The sequence below is a fragment of the Andrena cerasifolii genome, chromosome 1 (assembly GCF_050908995.1).
Source record: "Andrena cerasifolii isolate SP2316 chromosome 1, iyAndCera1_principal, whole genome shotgun sequence".
NCBI classification, from domain to species: Eukaryota; Metazoa; Arthropoda; class Insecta; order Hymenoptera; family Andrenidae; genus Andrena; species Andrena cerasifolii.
In genome coordinates, this window is record NC_135118.1 from 1,195,369 (window position 1) to 1,207,835 (window position 12,467).

Here is a 12,467-nt window from a genome sequence, read left to right on the forward strand (position 1 = left end):
AAAAGTTCACAAACGTTTCGTAAAAGAACGAAATTGCCACTAAACATTTGTTGTCAGATAGCATACATTTAGGTTATATTTTCTGTCACTTCGAGGAGCCGACCACATAATAATCACGCGCATCCAGCCTGCGCATTTTCAGTAGCGGATTTCACGAACGGATTTTCTGTCATCGAAGTGACGGAAAATATAACCTATATGCTATACTCGATTTCCTAAAGATGCTGTTGTGGCGGAATAATAATGTTTTGAAAGGATGCTAAAAAGTTCACAAACGTTTCGTAAAAGAACGAAATTGCCACTAAACATTTGTTGTCAGATAGCATACATTTAGGTTATATTTTCTGTCACTTCGAGGAGCCGACCACATAATAATCACGCGCATCCAGTCTGCGCATTTTCACTAGCCCAATTCAACATTCAATACAATTTTGTATATATAATGTTTGTTGATAACTGCTTTCTGCAGAGGACGTGTAATAAGTGTATTTCATGTTCTCTTTCGGTGCTTTGCTAGTAAAAAAATGTCTAACCTAACAAATTTCATTTTCTGGGGACATTCCCTCATCTATTTTCCCTTTTCACTTAGAGTTCCTTACTGCTAACGTAGAATATTGTAGCATAAGCACATTTCAAGTAATTAAAATGTACAATGAATTTTCTACGTTTACAGTATCAGCCGACTTTCCGTTTAAATTTTTATAAGTATAACGGAACAGCTGAGAATTTCTTTCCTTATTCAGAATAGAATACAGAAATAGCAAACAGCTCCCTCTCGCGTTCACCGGGTACTCGTCGATCTATCGGTATTACCATTTCTGTGCAGAAAAAAATGCTGTAATACCGACCTGCCGAATCGGCCAGGTCACGTGACGTGTCTACCCCCTTAAAAACGACAACGTCGCCGACTTCTCTCTGGCCGGGTCCACTTATGTCGCGGCTGAAGGGAGTGGAGATAGTCCGCGTGTCATCGCCTCCAGAAGTGGTTACGCATCCTTTGGACGAGCTGCCATCGGGTCCGCAGCGACTCCGGACTGGTTGCCGACGCTAACGGGGGCAGCGCCAACGGAGGCGCGTAGGTTACAAAATGAGCTAGAAAGGGTGTGGTCTCGCACGATTCTGTGCAGATGGTGTTTCGCGCTCCTCACTCCCGCCTCCCACAATCCCTAGATGCGGCGCGGCAGGGAGAATGAAACTCCACACGATTTCCTCGGTGTCGGAGAATGCAGCGAGATCCGGCGAGCCCACCGTGCAGCGCCCGGAGGTGCGCGTCGCGTGATCTTATCCACGAAGGTTATACCCTGGAGCCACCGTCGCCACCATATACGTGCTTGCTGCACCTCGGACAGTCGCGACCCTCCACCCCTCACGGTCTCTCGACGGCACAGTTGTGCGAAGGTTAGGTCACGCGACGTGATGCGGAGGAGTCGCGGACACGAGGAGACGCTGTTCGGCAGCGGATCTAAGGGGCAAGGCGCGGGCGACGTGGTGACGTGGGTCACCGTTCGTCGCACTTCGTCCTCTACTGGGCGCGAATCCTCCGACACTGGACACGTTGGCCACTCGGATGATGTCAGCGGGAGCCACTTCGGCCCCTTCCACCAGAGCTCGCGGAGTATTAAATCGCGCGGATACATGCCGCGCAAGGCGCAGTCGGCCGGGTTGTCACGCATTGGAACGTGGCTGCCGGCAGCGAGGACTGAATCTCCGACACGCGGTTCGCGACGAACGCGTTGTCAATAGAGGCGAGCGGGCTTCAGAGTTTATTCGCAGGAGGAGGCGCGCAAGGAGGACGGCAGCGCTCAACTCGAGGCGCGGAATACTCATAGTCTGGACCGGCGCGACCTTCGTTTCGGCGGCAAGGAGAGTGACATGCGCTGCTTCCCTGTGCTGGCGAACGATCTTGGAGTACACGGCAGCGCCGTGGGCCCACGAGAGCACGTCGGCGAATGGGGGGGGGGGGGCAATCAAATAGCGGAATGCGTCCGCTTCAGGAATCCAGAGAATTCCCAGAACCGATTGTAAATCCGAGCCCTCCGGGGCACAGCGGACTGGCGACTCGGATGTGGCCGAAGTCGTGCAGTCCGAAAGAAGAGACGGGTGATTGGCCACCCATTTCCATAGCACGAACCCTCCCCGCGAAAGTAAAGTGCAGAGCTCGTCGCGATCCGCAAGCGCTGACGTCCGCCCCATGTAATATGTCGTCGACGTAAAATTGAGTTTTGAGGATTCGTCGCCCTCGCTGATATCGCCCTCCTTCATCGGTGGCCAGCTGCCACAGGACAGGCAGGGCTAGATAGAGCGGTGCCGTAAATAACGGTCCGGAGCCGAAACATGGTGCGAGCACTATCGGGGCGACACACAGTGTACGATTTTGGACAAAAATCGCTAGACAGCGCAAATCTTGACCGATTTCAATATATATATATATATATTTTTAAATACTCGTAAAGGGCTCAGCAATAACGGAGGGGTGTAGTAAATCCTGTATTTTTTAGTCTAATCTATAAAAAATATTATTTACCATAACATGGCATAAAAACGTACACTTTGGAAATTGAGGATATTAAAACTGAATAATGAATTTTTTGTAAATTTAATATTAGCTATAAAATAAAAAATTTAATTCAAATTTACAAAATTTATGTTTTAAATAAACTGTAAGTGAAACTGATTTAAATCTAATACTTTAAAATTATATTTTATTTTTATTAATTTTGATTTTATTTCTAATATATATATATTTTTTTAAAATTTTTTTAGGAATTGTAATTAAAATAGATTTTGATGTGGCAACTAATTTTATAATAATTTGTTACTATGAATTATACGTGCCATGTTAGATGCATTGAAATGTTACATGCATTATGGCTTATTTTATAATAACATTTCTTCATCATCAGATACTACTTCTCCAGAGTCGCGTCCTTCTCGAGGCGCCGGTCGAGTGAGCACAAGACCGCGGTCGCGCGCGACAAGGAATCTTCGATATTGAGCGGATGTCCGGCCTTAAGAGGGAGTGCGTGCTCGCGAAATGTTGCTGGCAGCGGGTGTCGTCTGGGGCGAGGGTTGTTGGCACTGTTACTTTTTCGACTTCCCAGAATTTGCGGAGCAATGCGTGTACATCGTTCTTCGCGGCCACGACTTGCGCCGTTACATGGTGCAACGCACCGGCGGCGGGCGAACGACCGGTCGAACCGGAGACAATACACCCGAAGATTGTTTCTTGCGTAATCAGGGCCGAGACGGTGCCCCGACGCAACCCGGGGAGCTGCAGGGCTCCGAAATAGTCGGCGCCAACGATCAGTTCAATCGGGCGACGGGTCGACGGATCTGGGTTAGCGAAGTTCAAGCCGGCAAAGTCCTTCCGCTGCGTGGTCGGTGTGCACTCGGGCACGTACGACGACACCTTTGGTACAACATGGGCGGTGATGATAATGGCCATCGGGGGGGGGGGGGGGTCCAGCAGGCCGCGTCAAGGTTAGCCTCACCTGAGTAATAGGGATAGGCGGGTTCAAACCCAAGTATGAATTTCATGGTGAGGCCGAAACCCAAATTTGAGTTAGAAAACTTTCAGAATTTGTTTTTTGCGGGCAGCGGTGGCGGCTGCGGATGACGTCGTAGAAATGGCGGAGCGGTGGGGGGTATAGCGTGAGAACTGATATCGAAGTAATCAATACCGAATCGATATCGAACCATTACCGAAGTACATTGAGGGAAACCGCGGGTAAAGTCGGTAAGGAAGGAAATATTAATTTTAAGATATTAATATATGCGAAAAACAGAATCTCGGGCGACGTGGCTCGAACCCATGACTTCCGCGTTACGAGTAAGCCGCATAATCAACTCCCCCAACGCTGGCTCTCCGACATTAGGCTTTGCCGAATGGTACATATACTGAGCATCACACGCGCGCACACACACACACCATGAGCCGTCGCCAAACGACAACGCATACGCATGAATCATGGAAGGAATTATGCAGCGTCAGCAGAAACTGTTTAGGATGATTTTGAGCGCTAATTCTTCATATGTGTGAATCATAGAAAGAATTATACTGTGTCGACAGAAACTGTATCGAACAATGTTGGGACGGATCGTCGTTTTTGGGCACAAATACATTCGAGGGAGAGGGTACATCGAAAGAGTTAAACAGAGATACCACATCGCAGCGTTGGTATAAATACACACTCTAAACTGCACAAAGTCTCAAATCGTTGCAGCGTATCGTGTGGAAAAAGATATTACAACCATGAAAGAATTCGCGCAAGTAGAACGTCAACTGCGGGATCAAGCCGCCCAATTGATTTCGCGAGATGAACATCTCGCGTGGGAGGAACAATGCAGCGAGTGCCTCGAATCGTTGGAAGAATACAGTCGAGTGAAACGTCCTCGATTATCGATCGGCGTTCAACAATCATTGGTTGCTCGAATCACACATCTCGAAGGATTAAAATATTCGTTGCGCAAATGTTTCTTGCATGAAGGTGCTGGGCATTCGAGCACGGGACTTTTGTGGCGCGAAATAGACACTGCTTTCGATAGTCGCGTATTAACTGGGGCAGTGGTCAATTCTAATTACATCGAACCCCGCAACATCCTTGAGGATGCGGAGAGCATTGTGCTAGAGCATATGCAAGACACTTTGGAGAAACATAAATGTCTCAAAGTGAATACTGTGTTAAATGGTGAATTTGTGGCGGGTGACAAACATGCGAGTAAAAGCATCAATACCCGAAACTGCGAACTTCTTTACACATCCGATCTGCAGGAGTTGTACCAGCGGAACGTCGTCAAGCCCAACCTGACATTGTTGGAAGAATTCCAGGAACGTGACAACGGATGGGCATTGACTAGAATCCTCAACCTGTCCGTCAATGCGAATAAGTATAATCCGCTGCATGCGGGGTGCCACTTCGAGTTGCCGCGGCAATTATTGTTAAAGAGAGCGACGATTAGTGTGCAATCCGAAGATAATGCGTGTTTCGCGTGGGCAATAGTTGCTGCCTTACATCCAGTCGAAAGACACTCTGATCGTCCAAGTTCATTTCCACATTATACATTGTTGCTAAATCTTCGGGACATTGAGTTTCCAATGTCCATGAAGCAAATCGCAAAGTTTGAACAGCTGAACAACATATCAGTGAATGTGTACAGTTTCAAGGAGACGGAAAAGGCATTAACAATCATTTCGCTGCGTCTCACCAACCAAAAGAGGGATCGGCACGTCAACCTGCTCTACACACCGAAGCCAGAACACGGCGATGTAGGGTACTTTGTGTACATCAAGGACATGTCCCGGCTGGTGAGCGCCCATTTGAGTAAGAAGAAGGCAAAGAAATTCATCTGTGACCGGTATGTATACAGGGTGTCCCAAAAATGTCGGAGTTCCTTGAAAAGGGTGACTCAGGGGGTGATTTGAAACAACTTTTTCCTTAGCGAAAATATTGTCCGAAGCTTCGTTAACGAGATATTAACAAAAACCCCCGACCAATCAGAGCGCGCGCCTTCCGCCCGAGCGCCCGTTGTTGCGTTGGCTACGCGGTAGGCGGCTGCGCTTGTACTACGAAGGTACGAACAAGCAAGTCGGCATGCATCGAAGGAAACCGCGTTACACAGTTTTTTTTAAAGCAGAATCTTAAATAATAATTGTTTGAAGTGAGAGAAGCAGAAATACGTACATTTCATTTTCAAATAAGGCATAAACGAAAAGGTAATGTAACAGAAAATGTACGACAAGTGATCGTAATTCGTTATTGAGGTAAAAACTACTGAGATAGTTTAATCACGGCCAACATAACTAAATGTAAAAAATAATATTAGGTGTATGAATAAATTCTTTCAGACTGGATTTACATAATCGGTATGAAGCAACCGAATTTCTATCGCAGTGATATTCGTAAGCTACCAGAAACATGGCAAAAGGTAATTAACAATAATGGAAATTACTTTGATGGTTGAGTTGTTTTCATACTTTTAAATCAAACTGTTATTGAACCCTAAAATCGAACAGAATTTGTTTCTACACCTAATAATCACTAATAAATTAAATAACACTCACGCCTACGAGCATTCCTTTCCTTTCTTTCCTTCCTTTTCGGAAACCTGCGTCACTAAGTAGGTCACTGTGCCGATCCTGGTCATCGGAGGACGAAAAGATTTATGGTAGGGTTGCGCCCAGTACTCAGCTGATCGCAGGTATACGACACCACCCGAAGGTAAGGATCGCAACGTCAAGTGCGTCCGGGTTAATGTACCGAATATTCACTTCACTGCACGGCCACTAACACTGATCACTTAATTTACTTTTCATGGAGCGTGTTGTTCCTACGTCATAAAATTGGTGGCCCCGAAAGGGGCCGATTACTGTTAGTTGAGCAGTTGCTTGATGTGACCACCCTCAGCGTCTATGCAGGCCTTGCGGCATCATTGACTCCGTTGAGAATAATCTTGACGCCAAACGCCGAATCGTACCCACGCTGGGGGTTTGGATGTACGGGTATTCCCGTGCAAACTCTCGCGCAGTAGCACTTGCGTTCCCGTTCTTCCGGGCATACACCCAGAATATCGCGTAATATTCTTGTGCGGAGAACATTTCTGGGACGAAATTGCTAGCTGACTGACAGGATTTTTTCCAAGCAACTTCCTCTACTCCCAAGTAGTTTCTCTCGTTCCATTATGAGTTATCTCCCACCAGGACAAGAGGCTGTAGGTAAAAAGAAGCCAGCACATTTTCGAAACACACGTGCCTTGCAGAAGTGCAAGGAACGAACCATCCTACACTTTCACATAAGTCCGCGCTCCGTCCTTTTACTGCCAATGTACCCGTTGCTTCGAGATAGACAGCAGACACCACGTGTTTCGGTTCGACAGGGCCCGAAAAGAATAGAAACAGAAAGTCTTTGAGTTGCTATAAAGAAGAAAAGGCATACCATTGCTGTTTCCGTTTTCCGATACCCTGAGTTCACGTCTGCTACGAGCCGGAACCAGCTAAGCCATAAATTACCCAAAACAAATCGTTCTCTACCGCCGGAAGGAACGACTTCCATTCGTGGTGTATGCCGATTTGGAGTGCGTCCTTAAGAAATCAGCAGACAGTGAGAAGGATGAGGAGGACCACAAATTGTGTGCATATCAACATCATAAGGTGCATAGTAAGGTGGTCCTTATATGGGTGAAATTTTTTTTCTCGAATTTATGACGGGGCACCATCTCATTTGATTTTCTACCCTACGAAACTATTTCAGTAATTTCTTCACAATTTTTTAACAATATTTGTGGGTCGCTACCAAGGTTTGAATTTTAAAGGAAAAAATGAAAACACTGTATTAATTGCTCATTTGTATTTATTGATATAAAACATTTACCATGCAAAATTATTGTTTAGATTACAAATTAGGATACCTCTTAATATTAAAAACATTCATAATCTGGATACAAGGATTGATTTTTTTGTATCAGGGTATTTCTTCCGTACACTTTTACCAACAAAAGCAAGTATTGCTTTTGCTTTTCATCTGTTGTCATCAGTTTATTATATTCCTCAATTAAAGCAACACTATGATGAGCAATATCATTTACTACCCGCATAGAATGGACGATTTTCTTCGCAGCCTTAAAATTGGCGTCATCCTTCCAAGTTACATGTTTATTCAAAAACTGTGATAAGGTACCCAGTATCTGGAAAAATCTTAAGGAGTTGCTGGTCACAAAATCTTCGATGCTTTTTTCAGTGATGTGTTTGATATCATTGCTTTTTCTTTTTGGACAATCCTCTACACCTTCGATTTTTAGTGCATCTATGAATTTTTTCTTATCTTGAACTGAAAGTTCGTCGTCAAAAAACAAGCAAAAGACACCAGCTCTTGCGACAAGTGCCATAAATGGCCCAGTACTATTTTCATGGCGACATTGCCCATCGTTTGGTTTATACTTTGAAAGGCTATAAGGTCTTTTAATAATTGTAAGTCGTTTCTCAGTGCTGACCATCCGGCAGGGGCTTGAAACCAGTATTTTATATATATATATATCATGACTATGAAAATACAAATATCTATCCCAGCTTTCTCTTCCTTTTTCGTCAGTTTAAACTGATGTTTAAATAGGAAAATCTTCAAGTAATACATAGCTTTCGCCATTCATCTATGTTCACACGTAAACTCGATGCGACCCGTGTTTTATTTTCGAGTCGACGAAGGTTGTAAGGGTTCGTCCGAATGTCTTGACACCGAAATCACGTGGATACCCTAGACGCGTTACCGAATGAGGGCTAATAATTTGATGCACAGTTGTTTAACAAGTAATAACAAAAAATAACTATATTTGATTAAACTGTGAAATAAGTAATTAGAGGAACAAGTAAACAGTGAATTGTGAATGTTAATATGGTTCGTGTGAGTCAGGTACGAACGTGTATCCTCTTTTTGAGTATGACCTTTCGGTCGAGAGCTTTTTCTAAGACTGGTTTCAGTTGACCCACCGCTGGACTCGTCCGATTTCTTAAAGTGAATCTGGCGTGGTCGCATTGACCCGATTGGCCAACGTTGTCAGTGTCAACCAATCGGGTAATTTCCCTAGGACCAAAGGCGCCATCTATTCCCTGCGCCCTTGGCGCGCCTTTTCTGGGAAAGTGGTTGCATTTGGCGGGAATCGCTCTGTAAAGAAATTTGACGGCAAAGTTTTCCTACCTGCCTGCGTAAGGCGGCAAGATAGCGCAAGGACACCCACATCTGCGTTGCACTTAATTTAGAGACATCAAGGCTAGCAGCTAAGTGGCTATTAATGATGTCTTTTCGAGCTCGCTTTTGTGACGGTTCCGCTTTTGAAGATTCTGATAAGACTTCGAAATCAGATACAGTTGTTTCTTCGCTGGTCTTAGAAGAAGAAAGTAAGCACTTTTCTGTCAAAGCCGAGATACTTCTGTCTTCACGTTCACGTAATTTTTTAAGACGTTCTGCATTCTGTTTCGATTTCTCACTTTTTCTCAAACTTTTTTTATCTACTCAACCAATTAAACCTCGGCAACCTTTCTGTCGTTGAGCTAATAAAAACTGCTTATCCTCTTAAATAGTCATAATACTTAAAGCTGCAGAGTGAGCGATATCAAACAAATCTTCTAATTTTTCTCGCCAATCTTGTTCTTTCTTCTTTAATGCTTCCGAACGTTTTTTTTTGTTCTCTTTATTTTTTTTTTCAGATTCTGCTACTCTTTGAAGTGTTTTCCTATTTTACTGATTACATGTTTTTTTCAATCTCGTTGGTATACCAGCTTTTTCCCACAAATTTATCACTTTGCATGTAGCCACAGTCACAGAATCACAAATGGTTTTCTTTTCTTCGCTTTTGTAGTAAAAAAATAAACGTAATACTTCACCAATAGAAGGTAACTTTGACTGATTCCGATTTGGTAGTGACTGACCGATAAACCACATGTTGGTTTTATTTCTAGTTAGTGAACTCGCGCCACTACTTGTAGACGCCATGCCAAGTCGAAACAACTGTGTATGCTTTGGTGAAAAATGCGCTAATGACTAATTTCCAACTGAAGTGCGGGGCGGGGCTCAACCTCGACGCGTAGGCGCAGGAAAGGAGTAGGGGATGCGGTTGACTAAAGTGAGTCTCTCTGCATGCTATTTCACTTTAAAATAGGCTAATAAACATGCTGGAGTCAATTAGCGAGATTCATGGTTGAAGTGGCCATATTATGCTTTTTCTGAAAGTTTAACTGCTGGTAGCGACCTCTAAAACCTTTCGACAAATTAAATAAAAAAATTCTAATTTATATTTTAGGGTAGAGAATCATATGACTGGGTGCCGCGGTAATTATTCAAAAGTCGAAAAATAAGGACCAACCTAGTGCACAATATCGGATATTATATGCATTTTTTCGTACGATTCATCGTTATCAGCATATCGATATCAGCGTGACGCGGATTGCGTTTCATGGTTCGTCAAAGAAGTAAAAAATTTTGGGGATTTTGCTAAACACATTCTGGCCAATAATGTTCCCATGGGAAAGTTGACGAAAGACCAGTAGCGGGCATTTCACAGCGCGACGCAATGTCACATTTGTGAAAAACGAATCGAGACTGGCGATAAACGAGTGCGCGTTCATTGCCATCTATCTGGGCAGTTTAGAGGCCCCGCACATTCGAAGTGTAATTTAAATTATAAAAATTCATTTTGCATTCCAATAGTTTTCCATAATATATCCGGCTATGATTCACATTTTATTATCGAGGAAATAGCTACCGCTTTCGAAGGTCATGCTGATGTATTGCCTATAACTAAAGAAAAATATATTTCATTCATGAAAAATGTCGAATATACGACTGAACAATCAAAGACGCGAAATTGTATTAAATTGCGATTCATCGATTCGTACAAATTTGTAAACACCAGTCTCGACAAATCAGCATCTTTTCTTATCATAGACAAATTAAAAAATTTAAGATCCAATTTGAAAAATTATCCGCTAGCGATTTCGATTTATTGGCGCGAAAGGGTGTCGTTCCATATGAATACCATTTGATTCCGCGTACAAGGTGCGGCACACATGCTTACCGCCGCACGAGTTAATCTACAGTTCGTTAACGGGTGAGACTGTATTCGAGAGCGATTACGCACATGTCGAGACTGTCTGGCAGCGTTTCGACATTAGAACCTTGGGTGAATACAGCGAGTTGTATTTGAAAACAGATGTCTTGATTGGCAAATATTTTAGAAAATTTTCGCGAAAATTGTATCAAGAGTTACGGATTAGATGCTGCACATTATTATATTTTGCCTGGTTTCACATGGGATGCCATGCTAAAACATACCAAAATTACATTCTAATTACTCACCCACGTCGATATGGTCATGTTTATTGAACGTGGTGTACGTAGTGGTTTAAGTCAATGTTCTGGAAGATATGCACAAGCCAATAACAAGTACATGCCATCTTACGATGCATCGGTACAGTCATCGTAGTGCATGTACTTTGACGTAAACAATTTGTATGGTTAGGCAATGGTGCCAGCCCTTGCCATACGCCAAATTTGAATGGGTCGAAGATGTTGAAAATTTTTATGTTTCTTCAATCGCTGTCGATACGCCCACGGAATACATTCGCGAGGTATGACTTACCATTCTGCCCGGCGCATGCCAAACCACCTGGCAAAAGACAGGACAAGCTACTCGCGACATTATACGATAAACAGCGTTATGTTATCCACTACCGCTGCTTGCAGTAATACAAAGATACACCGCATGCTGCAATTCGCTCAATCCCCCTGGCTCCGCGATTACATCGAACTCAATACACGATTTAGAACAAACGCGACAACCGACTTTGAAAAAAGTTTGTACAAATTGATGAATAACGTGGTATTCAGTAAAACTATGAAAAATATACGAAATCATGTAGACGTAAAACTTTTAACATATTGGGATGGACGACGCGGTGCGGAGGCAATGATCGCAATACCATTTTTCCACAGCAGAAGCATTTTTTCGGAACATTTAATCGCTGTCGAATTGCGAAAACTCGAGGTGGTCAAAGGTGGTTGGAGCGCCTCAGGCCCGTACCATATGAACCGCGCGTGGCGCATTGGGCGACATTGTATCAGTAGGTTTCCTCATCGTCCCAGAGAGCACGATTTTGGATGCATTTTTGTTTTGTCAACGCGCCACGCGTGGTTCACGTGCTACAGGCTTGAGGCGCTCCAAGCACCTAGGCCGCCGCGAGGGCCAAGACGCGCGGCGGGAGAAAGCAGGCGTTGTCTCTAAAAATCGGCCGCTGTGTTCATTTAATTCCCAAGCCTGTTTTAAGGGTTCAACAATAGGTTTAAAGTATATTTCCAACGCGATATCTTCCTCCATCTTGCCAGTCTTCAAAGCCTGATGTTTCTTGCGAATGGATTCGCTGATTTTTGCAATTTCCTTCGCTATTCTCTCGCGATACTTAATCTTCAGACTACTGATCATCGTTGTATCGCAGACGTTGCGTTCCCACCGACGTGTTGACGACAATTGATTATCTTATGGTACCACAAAGTCGTTAAATCCCTTTCTATAACATCCATTGGACATCGCGCTATCCTTGTCTGTTATCACGAAACCATACTCCCGCTGCCAACAATTACGACATAATGTGCAGAATTTCTCGTAAGACATGTCAGTGTTTACGTGATCGTTGTACACATGTTTCAAGTTGGTACCATTCTGCTTAAACAGAATCAGCAGATTTGCATTGTCGCGTATAAGATGTTTGGGAATCTTTGCATATGTCTGACAGAGATAGAAGCAGTCAACGTTCAAGTGGCATCCCATCGCAAAGTATTCCCTTCGTATGTTGCTTTTCGCAGGTCACGTCATCAAAGATAAAAATGGAATTCGGAAGCGATTCGCTCGGTGGGATGACGTCACTGTTATTCAAAAATGTAAAGTAGCCAATTTCATCTATCGGAGTCAATAAATTCTCCAAA

At 43.9% G+C, this 12,467-nt stretch overlaps 4 protein-coding genes and 1 long non-coding RNA gene across 10 annotated transcripts in view; 3 read left to right on the forward strand and 2 right to left on the reverse strand.

The window, feature by feature from the left end:
• Positions 1–12,467, reverse strand: part of LOC143373660 (uncharacterized) — a 423,841-nt gene that overhangs the window by 265,361 nt on the left and 146,013 nt on the right. The gene's annotated exons all lie outside the window — the stretch shown is intronic.
• LOC143374872 (uncharacterized) overlaps positions 1–12,467 on the reverse strand; it is a 617,708-nt gene that overhangs the window by 183,036 nt on the left and 422,205 nt on the right. The window lies entirely within an intron of this gene.
• The window catches only part of Wech (tripartite motif containing 71 protein wech), a 320,032-nt gene that overhangs the window by 115,063 nt on the left and 192,502 nt on the right, over positions 1–12,467 (forward strand). The window lies entirely within an intron of this gene.
• The window catches only part of LOC143373387 (uncharacterized), a 142,369-nt gene that overhangs the window by 59,681 nt on the left and 70,221 nt on the right, over positions 1–12,467 (forward strand). The gene's annotated exons all lie outside the window — the stretch shown is intronic.
• On the forward strand, positions 3,035–10,971 carry LOC143370356 (uncharacterized). Its single transcript, XM_076815377.1, has 3 exons — positions 3,035–3,377; positions 4,224–5,355; positions 10,887–10,971. The coding sequence occupies exons 1-3, from the start codon at positions 3,035–3,037 to the stop codon at positions 10,969–10,971; spliced, it is 1,560 nt and encodes a 519-aa protein (XP_076671492.1).

Excerpts from the sequence above, each read along its gene's own strand:
- LOC143370356 (XM_076815377.1), top strand. The coding sequence starts at position 3,035 with ATGTTGCTGGCAGCGGGTGTCGTCTGGGGCGAGGGTTGTTGGCACTGT. Across the intron at positions 3,378-4,223 it reads CAAAGTCCTTCCGCTGCGTG|CGTATCGTGTGGAAAAAGAT; the intron begins GTCGGTGTGCAC and ends AAATCGTTGCAG. Across the intron at positions 5,356-10,886 it reads AAGAAATTCATCTGTGACCG|TGGTTTAAGTCAATGTTCTG; the intron begins GTATGTATACAG and ends TGGTGTACGTAG.